The 22,986-nt window shown below is 33.0% G+C and overlaps 2 protein-coding genes and 1 long non-coding RNA gene across 3 annotated transcripts in view; 1 reads left to right on the top strand and 2 right to left on the bottom strand.

Moving 5' to 3' along the window:
• LOC126971845 (uncharacterized) overlaps nt 1–22,986 on the bottom strand; it is a 133,855-nt gene that overhangs the window by 89,840 nt on the left and 21,029 nt on the right. The gene's annotated exons all lie outside the window — the stretch shown is intronic.
• LOC126971868 (coiled-coil domain-containing protein 28A) lies at nt 4,045–5,836 on the bottom strand. The gene has a single exon (XM_050818388.1). The coding sequence runs from the start codon at nt 5,648–5,650 to the stop codon at nt 5,060–5,062; it is 591 nt and encodes a 196-aa protein (XP_050674345.1). The 5' UTR covers nt 5,651–5,836; the 3' UTR covers nt 4,045–5,059.
• LOC126971879 (uncharacterized) lies at nt 13,448–15,193 on the top strand. The gene is made up of 3 exons (XR_007731006.1): nt 13,448–13,838; nt 14,388–14,655; nt 14,739–15,193. It is a non-coding gene; the product is annotated as an uncharacterized LOC126971879 (long non-coding RNA).

Below are 22,986 nucleotides of genomic sequence, written 5' to 3'. Positions count from 1 at the left end.
AAAATAAAGAAGTAGAGGCAGGCAACACAAACGGTGGGAAAACGAACTCGAAAACACACTTGGTCCGAATTTATTGTTATAACATAATGCTGGCTAGATACGTACTACATCGACACCTTTTGCCGGCAAGTTACTACAGGCGTGTAGTAATTTAGAGTATATATTAATCATAGAACAGATAAGACATGTATTAATGCTTCTCGCATTGTGGTTCGGTTTGAAACATTGTTTCTAGTGAAATTACTGAGCTAGTAAGACTTAACATCATGTTTCAATAATCCATAGCCACGGCAGTGCATTATAATGGGCGGAGTGTGTCATTTTATCTGATGGACATGATGTTCGTCTCGTCACTTCTCAAATATAAGAAAGATCTGATATCAGTAGTTGTAGTTTTTTGTGTTATTAACTGTAACAGCATATAGATATATAGGTAACGTGCCTAATGTTTCGTCCTAAGGGATTTTATTACCTACCTTGTCTTTACTCGAAGAGGATTCTACAGAACTTTAAACAAAATTTTTTTGGATGTAAGTAATAACTACTGTTCAATTTTTATACCATAAAACGGAACAATTCGCTTTTCGTCTGATGATGCACGTTTTGTGTCTGAATGACGACTAGACACGCATCAAATTTCATTTCGTCATTTTGTTAGTAGAGGTCACCTGACCTCTACGCGGTCTAAGGGAAATGCTTAGCGGCTGAGTTATTGTTGGTTTTCCTCTGTATGTACTTTTTAAAAGGAAAAGTTTAATTAAATTGCATCACAATTAAATTTATTCATAAAAAGCATTTAGGTAAGTGAGTGAATGCTACATTCCCAATTTCAATACAATATGCATGATTTTTAAAATACTTCAATTTGATTATTTACATCCTAAAATTTATCAAACACATCAAATTATATAAAACATCCTTATATGAATTAAAAAATAAATATTCTTTTCGGGCAATATATATTGGCTACTCAAACGCGCCATTTTGCGCAGGGTTTCTGTGACGTCAGAGTCTATATCAACAATGTATATTGTACCAATAAATGTATGGCTGACATTTTCTTTCGGTTACACTGCGGTAGTGCAGGGTCAGCACTTGTCTTGTATAAATTTTGTAATAATCCTGGTGAAACGTTTTAAAAAAAACGAAATTACATTTAATTACATTTTGTGATTTATAAAATAAATAACCAAAGCAAAAATTTGCATATAAGTATTTTCTGATGCCTTTGCGCAAAAATAGTTCGAAAAGTGCAATAAATAATTACCTGAGTAAAGTGGCGTAAACAGTCACCATTTGAGAGCGTGTAACGCAGAGCTTCTCGAATTGTCGAGGACCCAGTGCTCTATAAACGGCTAAATAACTTGGCGTTGCATAGGGACGTCGTTTCGTCGTGATTCCTGTGGTATTGAAGGAGAATGTGGGCGGCGGTGATCATTTAAAATCAGATGACCCGTACGCTCGTTTGCTCTCTATTCCATATAAAAAAAGAAAATCAATGAGAAGATATTAAGTATCTCCAACAACGAGGCACCAATTTTGAAGTGAGTTTAATGAACATGTTATTTTTTATTTAGTTTATAATTTGATTGTTTTTTACTTTAAAATGTAGCCTTAAAACAGGACCTTAACATTGATATGATTATTATTCGGTTATCGTGGAGATCTTTTATTACAGAAAAGACATTGGATATGGTTATTCCAATTAAATTATTTTCTGCATTTATAGATTATGTTTAATTTTACAAATTAATGTGAGAAAATTTTAATTGAAAAACTTATCACATAATAGTTTTTTTTTGAAATTTCACTATTACAAATTCAGCAAAATTAAAATCTGGGTTTGAAACTTACTTACTTACTTTACACTTTCAGTCATTGTAAATAATCTATACAGATCATTAAATAATAAAAAACCAACATAAAAAATATTTATATTTATGAAAATAATATCTAGGTACCATACCATTTCTTATATTAATCTAAGACTTTGACGTCACAGTGCGCTTCAGCATAGCGTTTCGATGTTTTATATTTCGCGCGTATTTATTGCACTTTTATTTAATTAATATTTATTATTCAGCTAAAATTTAACAAGAAAAATCTATATAAGATAGTCAACAATAATAAAGATAAAAAACATAACATTTGAACTAAATATAAGTTACACCCTATTCCCAAAATGTCGTATCATCATTTAAGTTATAGTTACCGCACCATTTTCCAGCACATTTATTATGAAATTTTCTGGATAACTGTTCTTGAAGCATATACTTCACCCAACAGACTATCTCATAATAGGTATAATTTACATAGTAGGCATAACATATTTAATTAATGGTCCTGGTTTTAACATTATGATTATCACAGTTTCTAAAGTTTTGCATATGTATATAATATATTGCATTATCGAGAGTATATTGAGAAGCAATTGACACAATTGAAAATTCGTATTTAATAACTATTTCTAGAAATACTAGAAATAATACTGAAATAATTTTTTCCTATTAAAGTGCGCAAAGTTCGATTTTGCGCATGCATGTGCGTTATCACCACTATCCCACACGTTGACAAGAGCGTGCGGGAATGTAGCTGTGCGTGCGGGAATGTATAAGAGTATACGAGCGATTCCAAGGTGTACACGCGCACGCCATCTCTGGCACTCTCTTCGCATTAACACGTGCGAGTGACACTGTCTTCCCGAGCCTGAGCGCTCTTACTCGCGCCGGTTTGTTTACATCTTCGTCGTCTGGAATGGACCTGTCAAAACGTGCGTTCATCAGACTATTAAACTGTTCCTTTAAGTACTCTGAAATATTTACTCATGACTTGTGCAATACCCTGAAACGCAAGATGTAAGAGAATTGGTCAAACATTTGGAAAGTATCCAAAACTAGTCCCTGACTAATGGAAGTCAGCCCTTGTCCACCCGATCCAAAAAAAAAGGAGACAGTTCGGATCCGGCAAACTACAGGCCTATCGCTATTACCTCCCTGCTCTCCAAAATCATGGAGAGCATAATTAGCCGTCAGCTCTTGGTATACCTAGAGGGTCACCAGTTGATCAACGACCGACAATACGGCTTTCGCCATGGTCGGTCGGCAGGTGATCGTCTGGTATACCTAACACATAGATGAGCTGAATGCTTCCGAAGAGCTGTTTAACCTGATTCCTGCCGCCGAATTGCACCTTCGCACGACACACCACAAGTTAGGATGTCATCCCCACCATCTGGATGTGTGGCGGTCCACCACTGTGCGGTTTTCAAGCTTTCTTCCACGTACTACGAAGCTGTGGAATGAACTTCCTTGTGCGGTGTTTCCGAGACGATACGACATGGGTACCTTCAAAAAAAGCGCGTACACCTTCCTTAACGGCCGGCAACGCTCCTGTGATTCCTCTGGTGTTGCAAGAGAGTGTGGGCGGCGATCACTTAACACCAGGTGACCCGTACGCTCGTTTGTCCTCCTATTCCATAAAAAAGCTACTCAATCTCAACTATATGCTGCTTATGTTTAAACCACACCTGCACTCCAGTTTATGTAGCGAAACTAAAAATTAGAGATCATTTCCTTTGTGATTGTGGCCTTGATGAGGGAAACTTGGATCATTTGTTCTTTAGTTGTCCTCTAACGCAATCTTCTTTGTACAATTCAATACCATCTGAAGTTCCCCATCCAACCTCCTTTAAATGTCTCCTCTCCCTAGTTTTCACTCCTTTTGTTAATATTGTGTATAAATATATTAAAATAAATAAGATTAAGTTGTAAATATCATTAAGTACTTATATTTAATAATTTAAGTAATGTTATCTGTGTATGTATCTGTCCTTCTTCAGATACTATAAGAAAATAAATCCATGTGTAATCTTAACACCAATCTTTACTGTAAAACTAAGGAGACTTATACTCAAAGGTTGGTAGCCTACTTTAATGTGATACTGGCAAATTTATGGTGTGTCTTCCACAGAAGCCACAGTTGGAAGAATAGAATAGGTATTTAGAGGCATTATATTATTATAATGCAGTTCAAAATTATTAAATATTAACTTGAAATAGTTTAATGCAAATAATACATTAAAATTACAAAAAAAAAATATATTCCCTATAAAAATATTTTTCCATTCTTATGTAATTTCAGAGGCCTTTGTCAGGAGTGGATTTTCTTCCAGCTGATGATGATGAAGTAATGTCATATCAACAATTACTTTAGCTTTTCTGAGCTATTCATATTTGACTAGAGATCTATAAGATTCTCCGTTTATAATCTAATCAGAAATATTAGGCAAAAATATTCATTTGCTATTTTCCAACTATGCACTTATTTTGTATGAACACAGGGTGGGATTCTAGCCCTTATAAGTCAGGTTCAAGTTGGTTGTTCAACCTCCAAGGCCCCTTCTCCTTTCCCAAAAAAAAATTCTTGTTGGTCAATTTTGCACATCACATTGTCTTTGCAGGGATGTGTAAGATTTCCTTACAATACTTTCCTTCACAGTAAGAATATCGAATAGATGTACAAAATATGAATTTAAAAACACATTTATATGTGGCCATTTATATGTGGCTGGCGGGTTCTTTTAAAAAGCAATAGTAATAACCATTACACCACAAACATTCTCATCAGAAGAATCTTATCAATTAATTCTATGCACAATGTCCTCAAAGTAATTTACACTATAATTATATATTTTACACTATAAATTATGTTCATTGAGTAATTATGGTATTACATATTTTCTGTTACTAGCAACAATCCAGGTAATACAATATTTGCAAATGACCTTTTTTTTTAAATAATGATAATAATAATCTTTATTGAAATAAGAAAACAACCACCATACAGCTTCTTAATCTATACAATAAACTAAACACAATGTAACTAATTATTATTCAAAGGTAACTTAGTGCTGTCATTAAACTGATTAATCCTATCATTTCGTACTAGTAAAAACTGTATCACGTAAGGATAGTATTCATTGTCCTTAGATCAGCGATATATTATATAGATATTTATATTATGTAAAATTGTTGACAATTCCCTTTGTGTTAATGAGACATTATTCTGTTGTTTTACTGTTACTTGCACTTTCATCAGACTGTAAATGTTCTATTGAGACAGACAGCTGTTCTAAGCTTTGAACCAACTGTGACAGTTTGTCTTTGGCTGTACAGTTCTCAAAATTGTCCTCTGCAGGTTTCTCTGGATCACCATACAATTTGAAGTGTAATCTAGCCAAGTGTTCTTGCTGATCCCTTATATTTATCATCTGTTCCATGCTACAGCCAGTACTAAAAGCACTAAGTTTCCCTGTGTGGAAATCATCCAAAAGATCAAGTAAAGATTTTTCCATGTGCTTAACATCTGGAGTTTCTTTTGGTATATTCTTAGGCCTGTTGTTGTGAGAGCGTACGAAATCACGTTGTTGACGGCGTTCATTGACGAAAGACATTTTTGTAGAATCGTTCAAACTGTTCCCAGTTGTAGGAAAAGCCGGAGTTGTCTTCGAAGTGAGACTTGCTGCACCACTTGACATTTTATTACTTGCAACGGGAGAAATCGCTGAAGGCGATACCTTCTGTTCCTCATCTTCTCCCTCATTCTGCATAAGTTGTTGCGTTTCGTTTGCTTCTTCTATGTCGAGGCTCATGTAGAAAGAATTTGAGTACTGTGTTCTGGGTAATTATTATTAATCATTGAAAGTCAAGTTGAATTAATTCTATCAATGTAACGTTTCCTTAAATAACTATTTGTTATACTCAAAAATATTGTAAATAAGATATATATTATGATAAAATTGAATTACGGAATAGTGAATACTGATATAAGAAGAGCAGTCATATCATATTCTTTGACATTGACATTATTTTAATTTTTTTTTTTTATATTAATTCGTTCTTTCGAACAGGCTATAGCCAGGGGCCTTACTGCCTTGTCGTTAGTATTTTCATTTCTTTGGTATTTATTATTTTCACTATTTTGTTTTACAAAAAGTCCAATCCAGTTTTCTCATTTCATCTTACATTATTTCCATTTTCCTTTTCCAATTATGTATATTCGATAGCGAATATTTATAGTAGTTTCTTTCATCAAATCCAATCCAGTCTTAAAGTCATCAGTTATTTTACCATTTCCGTTAATGTATAATTCTCTAAAGAATATTTTCCATATTTTCCTTTTAGTAAGTCCAAATCCAGTAATATAGTCTCTAATAATTTTCCCCTTTTCTTAAAGTCAAATCCAGTGTAATTTGCATAACTTTTTAGAATAATACCTACCTATTTACATTATCTGTTCAGTTCGCGAATTGCGCTATGCTATTACTAGTTGTATATGTACAAGTTATAACGTATTTACATAATTATAAACAAATTTACAACGTATGTATCTACAAATTACAATGTATTTACAGTACTACATACAAATTTATACAAGGACATATAAGTTGATGTGTCCTTTAATAGATCTATTACTGAGAGCGGGATTATATTGGGTGCACCATATATTTCCAGTAGCTCATCCATCAGCACAAGGCGCTGTATGCCAAAGGACGAACAATCAAAAAAGATGTGATCCAGAGACTGATCTTGTTGCTTATTACAATGGTCACAAAAAGGAGAGGAGACAATTTTTTTGCGATGAAGATGAAAATTCAATCGATAGTGACCAATACGCATTCGTGTTATTGTAGTATAGAACTTTCTGTGAGCGTTATTTTTAAACTTACAAAACCAGGGTGTGCTATTAACGGGATTATCTAAGAAAGTATACGAATGAGCCTTATTTTCAACTTCTGTACAATTGTACCAATATCTTCCCCAAAGAAGAGTCATACGCTGTTTTAGATTACTTATTATATCTGTATATGGTATGTTAATGTCTAGATCTTTGCAATCAGGATATAGGGATAGATCGGATATATTAATGATAGTTCTAGCTAGAAAATCAGCGCTTTCGTTTCCTGCTACTCCTATATGGGACGGGACCCAAACGAAATCCACTTTAATATCGATTAAACATAGTTCGAACCACAATTCCTTTATAGCAAAAATGATGTAATTGATGTTAGCACTCATTTTGTTATTTGACAAACTTTTTAACACACTCATACTATCACTAACTATTACCCACTTCTTATTAAGTTGATTTTGTTTCTTAATATGCTTTAAAGCAAAAAGAATAGCGACGGCTTCAGCAGTAAAAATACTGGCATATCTATTAATCTTAAAGCCAATACCCTTCCTAATTTCAGGAAGGTAGATTGCAAAAGAAACATTATTATTGTTTTTTGCGCCATCCGTATAAACAAATTTACAATTAGACCATTCTGACAATAATACATGAACCTCCTCTTTTGAAGTTAAATTTGGATCTATTACAACATTAATTGCAGAATATTTACATCGAAAAGAACCTGCATGGCAGGGAAGTATATCATTATTCCGATGAATATTTAAATCTTGTAGATATTTAAAAAATGAAGAAAAATCTTGCAAGATAAACAACTGTCTCTGAAATGAAGACGATTGATAAGCAATAAAATTCTTAAGAAGATTGTTCGTCGGCAAGCTATAGAGCTTTAAAATAAATCTTTCTTTAAGATAACTAAATCTAATACACAAAGGAGGAAGGTTGGCCTCGATTTGCATAGCAGCTATTGGGCTAGTTTTAAGTGCACCCAATATTGTACGCATACATTTATTTTGTATTTTATCCAGACTATTAACAATTTTGCTGTCTGCGGCGAAACAATGAAAGCCATATTCAAAATGACTACGAATAAGCGATTTATACAAAATTAACAATATTTTAGGGTCCGCTCCCCACGACGTTGCACACAAAGATTTTAATACATTATAAGCTTTATTCGCTTTAATTATAACACTATCTGTATATTTTTTCCAAGAAAGTTTTGGAGTAAATGTTACACCTAGAAATTTTATGTCACATGAAATAGGCAGTGGAATGCCATTGTATAAAATGGGAGGTAATATGATGCGTTTACGACCAATCACAAAAGCTTTTGATTTGGTTGGATTTACATTTAAATTAAGATAAGAAAAGTATTGATATAAATTTACAAGTGCTTTATTAATAGTAGCGGCTAAATTAATCAGATCAACTCCCGATACATAGACGACTAAGTCATCTGCATACTGTAGGTTTACTATATTTGGCCCCAAAATAAGGTTCAATCGTCTTATGTACATAATAAAAATTAAAGGAGACAATATTCCCCCCTGACAAACACCTAGAGAAGAAAGTCGTGGTCCATACAAATGTTTATTAAATTTTACATATACTTTTCTGTCAGTCAAAAAGGATTGCATCCAATTTATTATTTTACCTGGTATCCCTAACATTGATAACTCGTCACAAAGCACGGCAATATTTACACTATTGAAGGCACCGGATTGGCCTATGGACTTGCATCCCGTGCCACTAAATAAATTAAAAAAAAAAAATGAAGGCACCGGACTTTTTGGCGGGAAGTCAAACAAGGCGGTCATTTTAAAATTTCTTAATAAATAAAATTCATATTTCTTGGTAAATTAATTATCCCAATCTACGAATGGGGTCTCAAAGTGATGGAGATGGCGATGGGGAGTCTTCGGACAAAAAAAGAAAATACGCGCGGATTTCGGAGAGAGATGAGAGAAATAACGATAAGTATAAAATTTATTTTAAAAGAAATTATACTAGATTATTTCTAGAAAATGTCACATACAGTGACTATACCGTGTATGTTACATCAACGGACGATGAAAAGTTGGGTAATAAAAACCCTATAAAACTTACCCAACTCTTTACAGAAAATGTGAAAGGCATAACAAGCGTATTCAGAATAAATTCACATAAAATTGCTGTAACTTTTCAAAAAGCTGCTGCAGCAAACTGCTTTTTAAAATACGACAGTTTTCTAACAAAATATAAATATAGAGCCTTCATACCTGCCCACCTGGTTGAGAAGGTGGGTTTAATCAAATTTGTGCCAACTGATATGTCCAATGAATATATATATCAAAATATCACTTCAGATGCAGACATAATATCAGTTAAAAGATTCATGAAGAAAGATGAGAATAAAAAGTTAACACCAATGACCACAATAGCTATAACTTTTTCCTCAACAACTTTGCCAAAATATGTATTTTTAAATCTATTTCGATACCAAGTTTTTACATATATTCCTCCAATAATTCAATGCTTCAAGTGTTTTAAGTTTAATCACTCAGCCAAAGTGTGCCGAGGCACACAAATGTGCTCCTCTTGTGCGGGCAGTCATTTATACAAAGAATGTACAATGGATACCATGTGTTGCATCAACTGCGGAGGGGCTCACCTAGCAATTTCAAGGGACTGTCCAATAAAATTAAAGAAATTAGAAGAAAAACGTACACTTATATTAAACCAGAACCGTACATTTGCATCTATTATAAGTAGCAATACTTTAGATGATAAGAATTTTCCAGCACTTAAATCTAAATCCATTGAAAAAAATGTAAATAACCCTAAGTCTATTGTAAATACTAACTCATCAAATAAAAGAGACACTATAGCAGTAAATAATAAAACAGAATTAGAAAAAATAGCAAACAATGAAATTATTCTCAATGCCATTGTGAAATCATTAGTTTCTTTAGCCAACTCACCTAGTAATGAAGCTCTTACAACAAATAGAATAAGAGATATTTTCTTGAAAAATTTATTATAACATGGATCATAGCTCTAATAAAAATAATCAAAATATAAAGAATTACATTTCAGTAGCACAGTTTAATATTCAAAGTGTTAAAAACAAAAAACCTTTATTACTACAATTCCTTTTTGAACAGGATATAGACATTTGTATGTTAAATGAAACATGGTTGAAAGAAAACAGTTGCTTTAATATACCAGACTATAATATAATACTTCAAAACGGACCTAATGGTCATGGAGGTGTAGCTATTTTGATAAAGAGTTCATATAAATATAAAGTTATTCAAACACCATACTATGACCATTTACAAACAGTTGCAATTATTTTAAAACTCAACATTGGCCAAATATCCATGCTATGTGCATATAGTCCTCCAAGAGGGGGTCGTTTTAAATGCAAGAAATTAAAGCAAATTATAGATAACTTGCCCAAACCCTTAATGTTATCAGGTGATCTTAATGGGCATCATGTTGCCTTTGGTTGTAATTCTTCAAACTCCAGGGGAAATGATATTTTCAATTTATTAGATGAGTCCAATCTTTGTATTCTTAACACAGGTTCTCCAACCACAGTAGGTACCATAAGTCATAATCCATCTGCAATAGATATAACATGTGTAAGTCCTGATATAGCCCCTTTATGTGAATGGAAAGTACATAATGACCCAATGGGTAGCTACCATTATCCTACAATAACAGATATTCAAACATCAATTGAAAAATATGAAATTGGTAGTCCCACTGATCACTTTATATATAGTAAGGCAGATTGGTGCAAATATCACACTTTAAGTGAAAAAGCATTCAATAAAATAAACTTAGAATCACAAGATTCAATTTATCTTTACAATAAATTTTGTGACATTTTAAACAACATTAAACAAGACTGTATTCCTCAACTTAAAAAACCAAATAATACAAAATCTTATAAAATTAGAAAACCGGTTCCATGGTGGGATAATGAGTGTTCTGAGGCAGTATTTAAAAGTAAAAATGCATTAGCCTTTTATAGACATTTTCCAACAATAGATAATTATATCGAATACAAAAAAGCTGATGCACAAAAAAAAAGGTTAATATCCGAGAAAAAGAAGGCAGGCTGGACTTTATTATGTGACTCATTTAATAGGTATACACCAGTTAGCAAGATTTGGAATTACATTCGGAGGTTTAAAAGAATCTCACACAGAAAAGCTCCAATAAATGATGAGTGGATACCTTCTTTTTTAGATAAGCTAGCACCTATCTCTCCACCTGAAAAAGATATAAACACAGAAAAGTTCAATCAACTGTTTCAATCAACTGGTAACCTTCATAGCTACTTTCTTACTGAACCTTATACTATGAAAGAGTTTAAAACTGCTCTCAAATCTAGGAAAGACACCACACCAGGTCTTGATGGCATAACATACAAATTAATAAAGAACCTTCACCCTAACGCTTTAACTATCTTATTAAAAATATATAACCACTTATGGCTGTCAGAAATTATCCCCGATTCATGGAAAACACAGTGTGTTATTCCTATAATTAAACCTGATAAACCAGCAAATGATTGCAACTCATACAGGCCCATTTCATTATCGTCATGTATAGGAAAATTATTTGAATGCATGTTAAAGTTTAGACTAGAACATTATAGTGAAAGAAATAACATCATACCTAAAGAGCAGTTTGGTTTTCGTAGAGGTAGAAGTGCCACAGAAAGCTTTACATCCTTAATTTCTGACATCAAAAACTCATTTCATAACCATTCCCATACAGTTTGCGCCTTTCTTGATGTTAATGGAGCATTTGATAATGTTAACCCTTTAGTGTTAATTGAGATTCTCACAGCCATTGGAATACCTGGCAAAGTTTGTAAATGGTTATTCAGATTTCTGTATGAGCGTACAATGTTCATTAAATTCAATAATGTTTTACATGGACCTAGGCTTATTTATAAAGGAATAATGCAGGGATCTACTATCTCACCCTTATTGTACAACTTGTATACATCTCAAATTAACAGATATTTAACAAATTCATCTGCTAAGTGTCTCTTGTTTGCTGATGACATAGTTGTGTATAGTGTTAGTAAAAATGTAAATAGTGCGGTACAATGCTTGAATAATTCACTTGACCAAATCCATAGATTTTATAGTGACTTAAAACTAGATATTAATGTAAATAAAAGTGGTGCAATGGTTTTCAGTAAAAAAATGGGTAATATACAAGATACTCCTCTAATATATTTTAATGGTAATCCATTGGTTTGGTTGAATGAAAAGAAGTTTTTGGGAATATGGTTGGATACCAAACTGAAGTTTGAGTCTCATATTAATAATATCATTAAAAAATCTTCTAAAGGGCTTAACATTATGCGTTCTTTGGCAGGTGTACACTGGGGTTCTGACCCTAAAATATTGTCCATGCTGTACAAAAGCATTGTTAGAAGCCACTTTGACTACAGTACCTTAGCATACATGAATACAAATATTACTTACCTCAGGAAGTTAGATTCTATCCAGAATAAGGCTCTCAGGATTATAACAGGAGCTATGTGCTCCACTCCAATAAATGCATCTGGCATTTATCCTCTAAAATTGAGAAGGTTACAAATTGCCAATAAGTTTGGCCTTAAGTTATTAGCTAATAACAATAAATTTGTTTTAGATAGAATTCTACCCAAAGAGGATTTTCCTCAGAGTTTGCTGTCTAATCTTTCCATTAATGCTACTCAATTGATATCTGATCATATCCCAGACATAATGAACTTAATATTAAATTTAAAATCTTTATGTATAAATGTATATTCATGTAACATGAAACCTTTGTATAATATTGATTTTAGATGTATGAGTAATGATCTTTTTGAAATAGACACTGAAATAGTTAGAAATCAGTCAGAATTCTTAAGCTTTGTAAATAGACAACAACTTTTTTACAAATTATATACAGATGGTTCAAAGGTTGCAGGAAATGTCACCTCAGCTTATTATGACTCTCAAATAAATAAAACAAAATGTTATAAGATTGATCCCACATGCAGTATATTTACGGCTGAGTGCTATGCAATTTATAAAGCTTTATTGTACATAAAGGATGTAAATAGTAGAAACTTTTTAATTGTTTCTGATAGCTTAAGCTGTATTACAGCTCTGAACAATATGTCAAGTAAGCAATGTTGTAATTATATTTTATTTGATATTACTAAAATTATATTAGAGTTAAAGAATAGTGGCAAATCTGTTACATTTAAGTGGGTACCTTCCCACAGTGGTATTTCTGGTAATGAAGTGGTGGATAAAGCAACCCGAGGTGAATTCGATGAAGATCACAGCAAAGTATTAAAAGTTCCTTATACAGACTACCATGAAACATTACAAACAAAGTTGAGAGAGTTGTGGCACAGTTATTGGACACTTATTAGCAGAGAAAAAGGTAAATGGTACACTAAAATACAAGAGACCCCGCCGCTTTTACCATGGTATCACAAACACAAGGATGTCAATAATAGAAATTTTATTACCACTATAAACCGATTGAGATTTGGTCATTTTAGAACCCCGGCACACCTAGCAAAACTGAAGATAATACCAGAATCAGAGAGTAAATGTAAACACTGTACAACAGTTATCATAGCTGATTTAGAACATATGGTCATGAATTGTCAACAGTATAACTTTCATCGTTTAATTTTAGCAGCAGACATTCAAAATATAACATTGGATGACAAGAAGAAAATGCAAACGACACCTTCCACTTTACAAGACATTTTGTGTAATTTATCGTTATACAAGCCATTGTACAAATTTATTGTAAATACTATAGGAAAAATTTAACTTTGTTATCTTAGTAATAAGTTTGGCCTATGGACTTGCATCCCGTGCCACTAAATAAATTAAAAAAAAAAATGAAGGCACCTGAGATGTCAAAAAATACAGACAAAAGATATTGATTACTTGCTAAACATTGATGCGCATCAAGCTGTAACTGCGCTATACTCTCCCTAGAAGACCGACCTTTGCGAAAACCAAACTGATTATTAGGCAAAAGAAAATTTTGTTCTATAAAGAACTCGAGACGTTGTTTTAGAAGCTGCTCAAATATCTTCCCAACACAAGACGTGAGAGCTATAGGTCTATAAGAGTCAGGTAACATTTTATTTTTGTCTGGCTTTAAAACTGGGATTAAACAGTCTGTTTTCCATTCTGCAGGAATAGTATTCTCCTTCCATAGGCGATTAAGATTATTTAAAAAGATGTTGAGACTGTGGCAATCAAGTTTTTTGAGTAAAATATATGGAATGGTATCAAGACCGAAAGATGTATCTCTTCTAGTAAATAAAGCGGATTTTAGTTCTTGTAAAGAAAAAGGCTCTATCAAATATTTATTACTATCATTAACAACATTTACATAGTTAGTTAACTCATTTGATACAAAGTCAGAAGTATACTTTTGTAGAAAATCTGGAATCCAACTATCATTCAACACACTGTCGGGAATGTAAGTTTTGTTAAATTTGCGCATGTATTTCCAAATTGAAGACAAAGGAGTACAACGATTAAATGAATTGCACAAGCCTATCCAGCTATTTCTTCTTTCACTTTTTAAGATAAGTTTTTTTAAAGCCCGCAATCTCTTAAACTCCACATAATTTTCATCAGTGGAGTTGTTTTTAAAATTAATGTAACCATTTTTAGCATTTAAAACTGCTTCTGTACACCTCTGATTCCACCAAGGCGACCAAGGATATTTAAAAGATTTTTGTGAACGAGAACTAGTAGCATTATTACTATTAGAACTTTTGGAAAACAGACAGCTAGGGATTGACTGCTTGGCAGCAGAAAGTAAAATATTACAAAAGGAATTAAAAGCATCTATTGAAGATAAAGTGTCAAATTTAACATCATCCAAATAAGAAACAACTAAGTTACTATACATTTTCCAATTCACCTGCTTATAATTAGGGTGAGTGGGCAAATGTAGATTATTACATAATGTGTTTTGCAAACTAATACTATCACTACTTACTGCCATTTTTATTATTACAGGGAGATGATAACTACTGCCCAGAGGACTGTCAATAACTGACCAGTCACATAAAAGAGCCAAAGATGGAGTTACCAAAGTCAAGTCAAGAGCATTAGGACGCCAAGATGGAGATCCTATTGTGGTAGCTTGACCATTATTCAGAATAACAAGACCATTCTCATCTATAACCTCTAAAACATCTTTACCTCGAGGCAATGTATCAACACATCCCCACAACATGTGATGAGCATTGAAATCACCTGCAAATATCATTGGCTCTGGAATGGACTTAATTAAACTGTTTAAATTGTTTTTATTAAATGGAGGATTTGAATTGGAAGGACTGTAAAAACTCACAATACTCAGTTCTTTGTTATTAATTTTAATTTTAATGCAAACATTTTGTAGAGCACTATCATAATATGTATTTATGTTAGAAAATGTGATATTATTATGAATAAAAATTGCTACACCATTGTGTTTATTACCACAATCATTCCTTATTGTGTTATAGCCTTTTATTAAAAAATACTGATGTGGTTTTAACCAAGTTTCCGAAATTATAGCAATATGGATATGATTTTCATATAAAAACCTTGTAAAAATAAGCCTATTACTAATAATACTTTGAGTGTTCCACTGCACTATATTCAATGTATCCATAATAACAATTAACTAGGTGTCTTTTTTCTAAAAGTGTTATTCAGAATTTCCTTAATACTATTTGAATTTATAGTTAACTTATCTTTATTTGTACAAATTTGTAAAACTGCTTCAACCAAGAGGTTCATAAATTTGTCAGATTTTATAAGATTGCTCAGGTGTGTGTCAATATACTTTGAGTTTAATTGAGGGAAAGCAGATTCATTGAAGAGATCTGAGTATCTAACACTACGGGACTTCACTTTGTTTTCTTCAATTTTTTGTTTTTTCAGAGGACAGGTAGATGAGATAGCTATGTGATCTCCACCACAGTTGGCACATTTTCTTAAAGTTTTTGGACACATTTTAAAATTGTGATTGTCAGAACATATGGAACAAACTTCATTGTTTCTACAAAATTTAGCAATATGGCCAAATTTCATACAGCGTAGACACTGTTTAATAGGGGGTACATATACATTAACCTCATGCCTCCAGTGATCAAGTGTTACATACTCAGGTAACAATGTTGATGCAAATGTGACTGCAACAGTTTGCGTTGGAACAAAGGAGACAACACCCTGTGGGTCCTTTACTCGCCGCATGAACCTTCTCACAGCAATAACTTTTTTACTCGATGCAATTAATTGATGAATTTTTTTGTTGGAGTAATCAGTGGGAACAGAAGTAAGAACTCCAGTGACCTCCGTTTCAGAAGCCGGAATTGAGGCAACCATCTCCAACTCGCTAAGTAACTTTTCATTTTTTAAAAATACATTCGCATTGTTAGGCAGGTCAAAGGTAACACCAACTTTAAAAGCATTAACGGACCTCAGGTGCAACACACCCGATACGCAATGCCTCCTGATTCCATTTGACAGACCCAACCTGTCCTTGTCTGATATTTTGACTTCACCCTGCTTGCGATTGAGAAATACAATAAATTCCTTCTTATTTGAATGTTCGTCGTATAACCTATAATAATTTGTCGCTCTATAAGGGGTATACTTCTCTTTATCCTTTCTTCTTACAATGAGACGTTCAGTCACCTCCGCGTCAGATACCGAGGATTCGGATAGGGGAAGTTCGTCTGCTGGTTCTGCGTCGCTCTGGCCGTTCTTCGGCCTTTTACCTGTACGCTTCCCCATGGCGATGGGGAAGCGCACTTAACAATTTATATATACAAAAATCGAATATTTATAAACCAGGATAAACAATTTACAAGTATGAAAAATATATGCACTATGAACAATAATTTAAACAATTTTTTTTTGTATAAGCGCGCCTTCCTTCGTTCACTCGTTCCCGCCAAAAAAACACCGACATTATTTTAAGCAAAGAACTACTCTCTTTGTTGTTGTTACTTATTTATTTAGACTTTCGAGCTTTGGTAGGAAGACCATCAGCTCAAACCACAAGAAAAGAATAAGATTTAGATCATTTCTTAAATATTCTCAATTACAAGAAAAACTCCCGTTAGTTTTATGAAAGAAAATTCTTGATACAGGATAGAACTCCATTTTTTGTGCCTATACGAAGTTTGATGACATTACTTTGTCTAAAACACTTAGGTACCTTTACAATTTACCACTACCTATTGTGGTAAATAGTATATTGTAGTATTACACGTAGTTGTATATTAGTGGTATTAATAGAGGTTAGCTGTTGTCTAAAGCGATTCCGAGACAATCAAGCTGCTTGACGGCGTAGTAGTATGTAGATTAATTATTATGGTGAGACAAGCACGTTAACAGTTAACGATGTTTCCTTGATGTATTAAATACTTAGCATAAAAATACATGTTTCATTGTACCCCAGGGTGTTTCCAATGTACCCCAGACCTGTGGTTCATTGAAACAGCGGCAAGGTCTAGGGAAAATAAAAAATAGGGTTGGGATTAATATATTTTGATCTCGTTTCTATGACTGATATTTAGTTGAGTTCAGTAAAATACATCGTAAAAAAGAAAATACTGTTTTTCTTGATAAATTTACCTTTTTTTTGATGGCTTTTTTCGGAGAGTACCTACTCTTATATATATAGGTAAAACCTGACATTTCTTTGGCTTAAATGAGTAGTATGATTATAATTTGAATTATAATTTTTAAAAATCAGCTTGTTAATAGCTAATGGATACTATACTAAATAAAATGCGCTTATCTAACTAATTTAAGCAGGAAATTAAAAAAGATCTGAGATACAAAATTGTAAATTAAGTTTTGGCTGTAGTAAGCACAAAGTTAAGACTAAAAACTAATACAATAAAGTTAAGCCGGCTAAATAATCTGCATAATTTTGTCTTGGTATAATGCTACGACTGAGATTTATTGATAGTAAGCGTTACACATTGAAATAAACTGCTTTTTAATCCTTTTAAAAGTATTTGATTTATTGATTTTTCAATCTTAACTGGTGATGCGTTAACCATTTGGAAAACGTCTTATGGCCGTTTTCAATAACTTATATATCCTTAGTTTTACTTACTAGAGGTAGACAAATCTATCCTTTTACGCTTACTTACATTTCAATAACCTATCGGCAGAAAGCATTGGACTATAATAATATATACTACCAATAATACTAATAATATAACTATATTGGACATAACTATGGATAGATAAGATCTTGTCAACAAACGGTGATAGCAATACATCCGTAACTAGAGATACGTTATTGTAAACGGCCGTAAGACTGTGTCATGTACACAGTACAACATCGAATACTTTTGCAAAGCCATTTGTTGTGTTGTCAACAAAGCATCTTTTTCAATCTTTTTCTTATAATAGGTACCTACTGCTCCTTACCTTTTACCTACCTATAGCAGTTTTCACATCCGCGGTAATTTGTGACATCCCAATGACTTTTCAAGCGGATCCTGGTTTAATCTGGGCCAAATTGAAATTCATTCATCAATATATTTTCTCGATAGTCTATCTAAGGCATATATGGTCATAAAACAAATCTCTGGAGCGATAAAAAACGGACGAGTAAAAAAAGAAGGACTCCGCGCCGTGATATTAGCAAGTGAAGCACCGTAATGCTAGTGTGTGTGCTGTTACTGGGATACTATTGACACAATTTTTTCTCCCTTAAATAATCACATATGGCCACAAATACTTATATAGTATCGTTTTTACACTTTTTCACGACGCACAAGCATTTTTAAATATTTTATTGAGACGCAAACTGATCTGTCACAGACGATGACAATAATTCTCATAATGGCCTATCAGGCCTGTAGTAGTGTGTGTGCGTGGGGCTATGTATTTACAGAAGCTTAATTTTACAGTGACAATATTGTGATAGGTACTTTTTATTGAAAGACTTGAAACTAAGGTGTTCATTTAGGTCATTATGTAAAAATACTTTATTAAGTTAGCTTGTATGGTTGTTTTAATTAAATATAAAAAATAGATTGTATAGGAATTTTTGATAATCATTCTTATTCAATGATATACTGCTTGCTTAGCTCAATTTTTAATATGAGTATATATTATTATTTATTTTACACACCTTCGAAAATATTGAGAGCACCTGGATTGATCGTTGGGTCACAATGCGTCACAGAGAAATGTTACGCATTTTCCCCAAGTAAATTGAAATGCCTCTAGTAGATAAATGTTTTGCTCTTTTTTAACATAGGGGCGTATATGTGAAGCCTGAATTTAAAAAAGAGCTACTAAAGATCGTTTCAATCGTGGAGCTGTTTGGGAAACACTGCTGTAGATGCATAAATATAATATATAAATAATTTAATTTTAAAAACATGAAACACAGTTTCCGATAAACAGAAACATCCAGCCACCACACCAGTAGAGCCCGTTCACGAGCTGACGCTATCGCCTCCCTTACCGATATTTTAGGGAAGGGAACGACCCGCCCCAAGACGCCGCTACAAGAAAAAGCGTTGCGTTTAAAACACGTCATGGACGATAATTAACAGATTATTCATTTAAGACACGGGTTTGAACTTTTACGGCCATACAAATTAACTTGATATAAAGTTATACCTGAGAATAAAAAAAGTATATGCAAATTGTTGAATATATCGCTGACAACACTTTCAATACAATGATTATTCTCAAGTTTTGCGAATGTCAAGCAGTCTTGCAAATAAACGCGGGAAACGTTATACGTCCGATTAAACCAAAACATAAGCAAAATTTATGTCATGTTTATTTGTAAGGCCGTTAAAGTGTAAAATAAAATATCGAAACTAGTTTATTAGATATTTAATAAAAATTTAAACAAACGTGCATACTTTTCATTAATGTTTTACATACAATTATTCAAAACGATAAACATATACGTGCACTAAATTGGCTTCAATGTGAATGATTAACAAAATATTACCTTGTGAATTAACAACTACATAAAGTCCGACTAAATGTTGGACGGATTTACAACACATTTCTTGAATGTAGGTAACACATATTATTCCGAAAATACAGACCTGCCCATTATATATTTTTTTTTATGAAATAAGGGTCGAGACGAGCAGGACGTTCAGCTGATGGTAATCATATTATAAAATTGCAAAAAAATTATAAGCAGCATTTTCATTTTATAGTTTGATAATTGTATATTATTTCGTAAAATATAAGAGATCGAGTTATCATCAATAATAATTCATTAAGGCATGTATTAATAACTAAGGATGACGTCATAAGGCAAAATACGAGACTAAATAATAAAATGGTACATTGACCTTCGCAGTGCTCTTAGAAAATAACAACAAGCAATTGAAGCCTAATCTTAAATAAAATAATATTATTCATTGAACGTTTATGAACTAAACAATTAACTGAAAAAAAATTGGACTACTTTAGCAATTAGAGCTCAGTAACTAAACGTAAGAGCTTAGATTATTTATAAGTCTAGAATTCATAGGTTCTCAACGGGGGCGATAACGCCCCCTTGTGGGCGTTTGAGACTTTCGGGGGGGCAGTAGAAGACCCAGAGAAAATTGGGGACATTGAGATGGCGCAGATGGGGCGTGGGTAGATTAAAAAATATAGTATAAAAAGGCAAAAAAATATACGAAAATACTCTAGAAAAAAACATATTGTCAAAGTGGGGGGGGGAGCAAAATAAGGTTGAGAAACTATGGTCTAGATAGACAACCCTTGCTGCTAGACAACCGGTGAAAACAAGCCAGGTATAATACTTACTTCAGTGTTCGTGTAAAGTTACGTCATACACTCGCGATTTGAATGTCACTTTATGTTAGTGTGCGTGTAATTGCACAAAATAGAGGTTGACTGGCAATCTCAATTTTCTTCGACGTTTTCACAGCTATCTAGACGTATAAATAATCTAAACGTTAAGTATAGACATCGATAACAAAACAACATACAGCAAATAGTAACTATAAATTTAGAATAGCCTAAATTTTTCCACACATCTGTTATAAAAATACTTAAACCCGAGAGAGTACCATGTGATCACAGATTCTGAGACTCCGTTCCTATGAGTTGGATGCAACTATGAAACGGATTCGCCTAAAAATACGCAATAGTGAAAATTGATACAGACAAACATACAAGCGAACCTCCTATGGAAATTGTGTGCATGTATCAGTTTTCGTCACTGACGTACTATAAACCACTAGACTCCAAAAGCCTAGTAAAAGGTCTTCAATAAATGTCCGAGTGATGTGTTGACATTAAATTATACAGATAACATTAAAACATTCATTCAAATTAACACCTTATTTCGTGGTAATAACGTTCAGTCTATGATTCAAAACTTTTACTATTACCGATAACATTAAACTATTGACAATTTTTGAACGTGACTGTGATTCTAGTTGTTTATCGTACGTCAATGGTTTTCGTTTATAATAATTTACTAAAATATGTTAGTTTAGTCTACAACAACAGTTAAAAAGATATTCAAATGCCAGTATTGTAAACATCGTATAAAAATGCAAAACTTTGGCAATCTATAGAAAGCGCTGGCCTGTATAACATATACGCTGCATTGGCTATCCCTTATAAAGTGACAACTTGTTCTGCCCATTTGAAACGCCAAAGTGAGTGCACTGGCAAATTATTTTAACCATTCAATTACAATGACCGTAAGACGTTAAGACATTAGTAGAATTTAAATTGCATTATCTTAAACGCATTGGAGGTAAAAACCAATATCACTTATAGTTAAAATGTGTATAAGCCTATGGAACGTTCGATTAATTTCTTAAATCATTATGTTTGTCAAACCTCCGATAAATAATGTTACCATTTCACAGAAAAACACTTTAATTTAATGTATTTACCAAGGTTTTATCTATGAAAATATACAACTCGCAACGACAAACAGATAAAATATCAAAAATGTAAACGAAGCAAAGAATTTCAAATTTCCGCGGGAAACTTCCACTATGTAAAGCTGGAGCCACATTAGTGTGATATCGCCGGTATTTACACGTTCGGTTCACACGGTCAATTTTAGTTAAAGTGGAAACAAAGGGATTAAAAAATTCGTTAGGCTTTAAGTGGCCTTAAGTGACCCAAGACCTGAATATTATAAACTGACTGACATTAAAAAACAAACGTCAATTAAGAAACAGCTGACCGACGTCGGCCATTTTCATTACTGTCGAGCGCTTATAATGGATAAAGAAAGGTCCTAGGTTCTGTATGTTTTGACAGGCGTATATTAACGTTTTAAAACTCCAATACGTCATTATGCATAAGATCAAAATTGTTTACCGTGATTGTTTCGTTATAGATGAGATCGTGTATGCTTTCAATCACAATTGGTTAAAAGTACACTCACAATTGCAGAAATGGCCAAAATTCAGGATATAAGTTACAAAGCCAGATGTAAATGTATGATGACATTGTATATACTTCTAATTTTAGAGTATTAAACTAAATGGAGACCAGAGCGAGAATGAAGCCAAAGAACATGACGTATGTGCTTAAGACCTTGCTACAGAAGTGAAAACCTCGACTAGACGAGAGTAATAATACGAAATACTACTGTTGCGTTCTATATTCAAAATGGAGTAACTCTTAAAATATAAAATTTATTCGTGTAAATTACTCTGGTAAATTTTACTCTGTCTAATCTCACTCTTTTAGTTGAAGCTTGACAGCTTTCTTATTAACCAAAGTGTTCAGTGGGCCTAAAAGAGTTTTCAATTCAGTAGTCCGTTACTATAAAAGGTGTTAGTAAGTAATAAACAAGTGACTGGTGTCATAAACCAACGCGTTTTACTTTTTCATGACAAAATTGCCCGCGGGCAACGAGTGCGCGATCAACGGTCCACGTCTTTTTTATGTTAAAAAGTGACAAGACCGAGTTTCAACGACATCGCTCATTCTGCAGGGGCCTATATATATATATATATATATATATATATATATATATATATATATATATATAGGCCCCTGCAGAATATATATATATATATATATATCTAAACTTAAATTCTGCACTCAGTCTCCAATTAGTTACCAAAGAAGTACCAATGTTTAATACAAAGACTTATAATATAGGTATACTGGCATCCAAATCTTGAGGTCGACGGTTAGATAGCGAGATAATTCTCATTAATAAAGTAAACAATTCTTTTACCTGTTTTCCTTCAACAAACTTAATTTAATTTAAGTTATACTG

The sequence above is a fragment of the Leptidea sinapis genome, chromosome 24, assembly GCF_905404315.1.
Source record: "Leptidea sinapis chromosome 24, ilLepSina1.1, whole genome shotgun sequence".
NCBI classification, from domain to species: Eukaryota; Metazoa; Arthropoda; class Insecta; order Lepidoptera; family Pieridae; genus Leptidea; species Leptidea sinapis.
The sequence above is the reverse complement of the archived record's forward strand: the minus strand, read 5'-3'. Positions and strand labels throughout refer to the sequence as shown.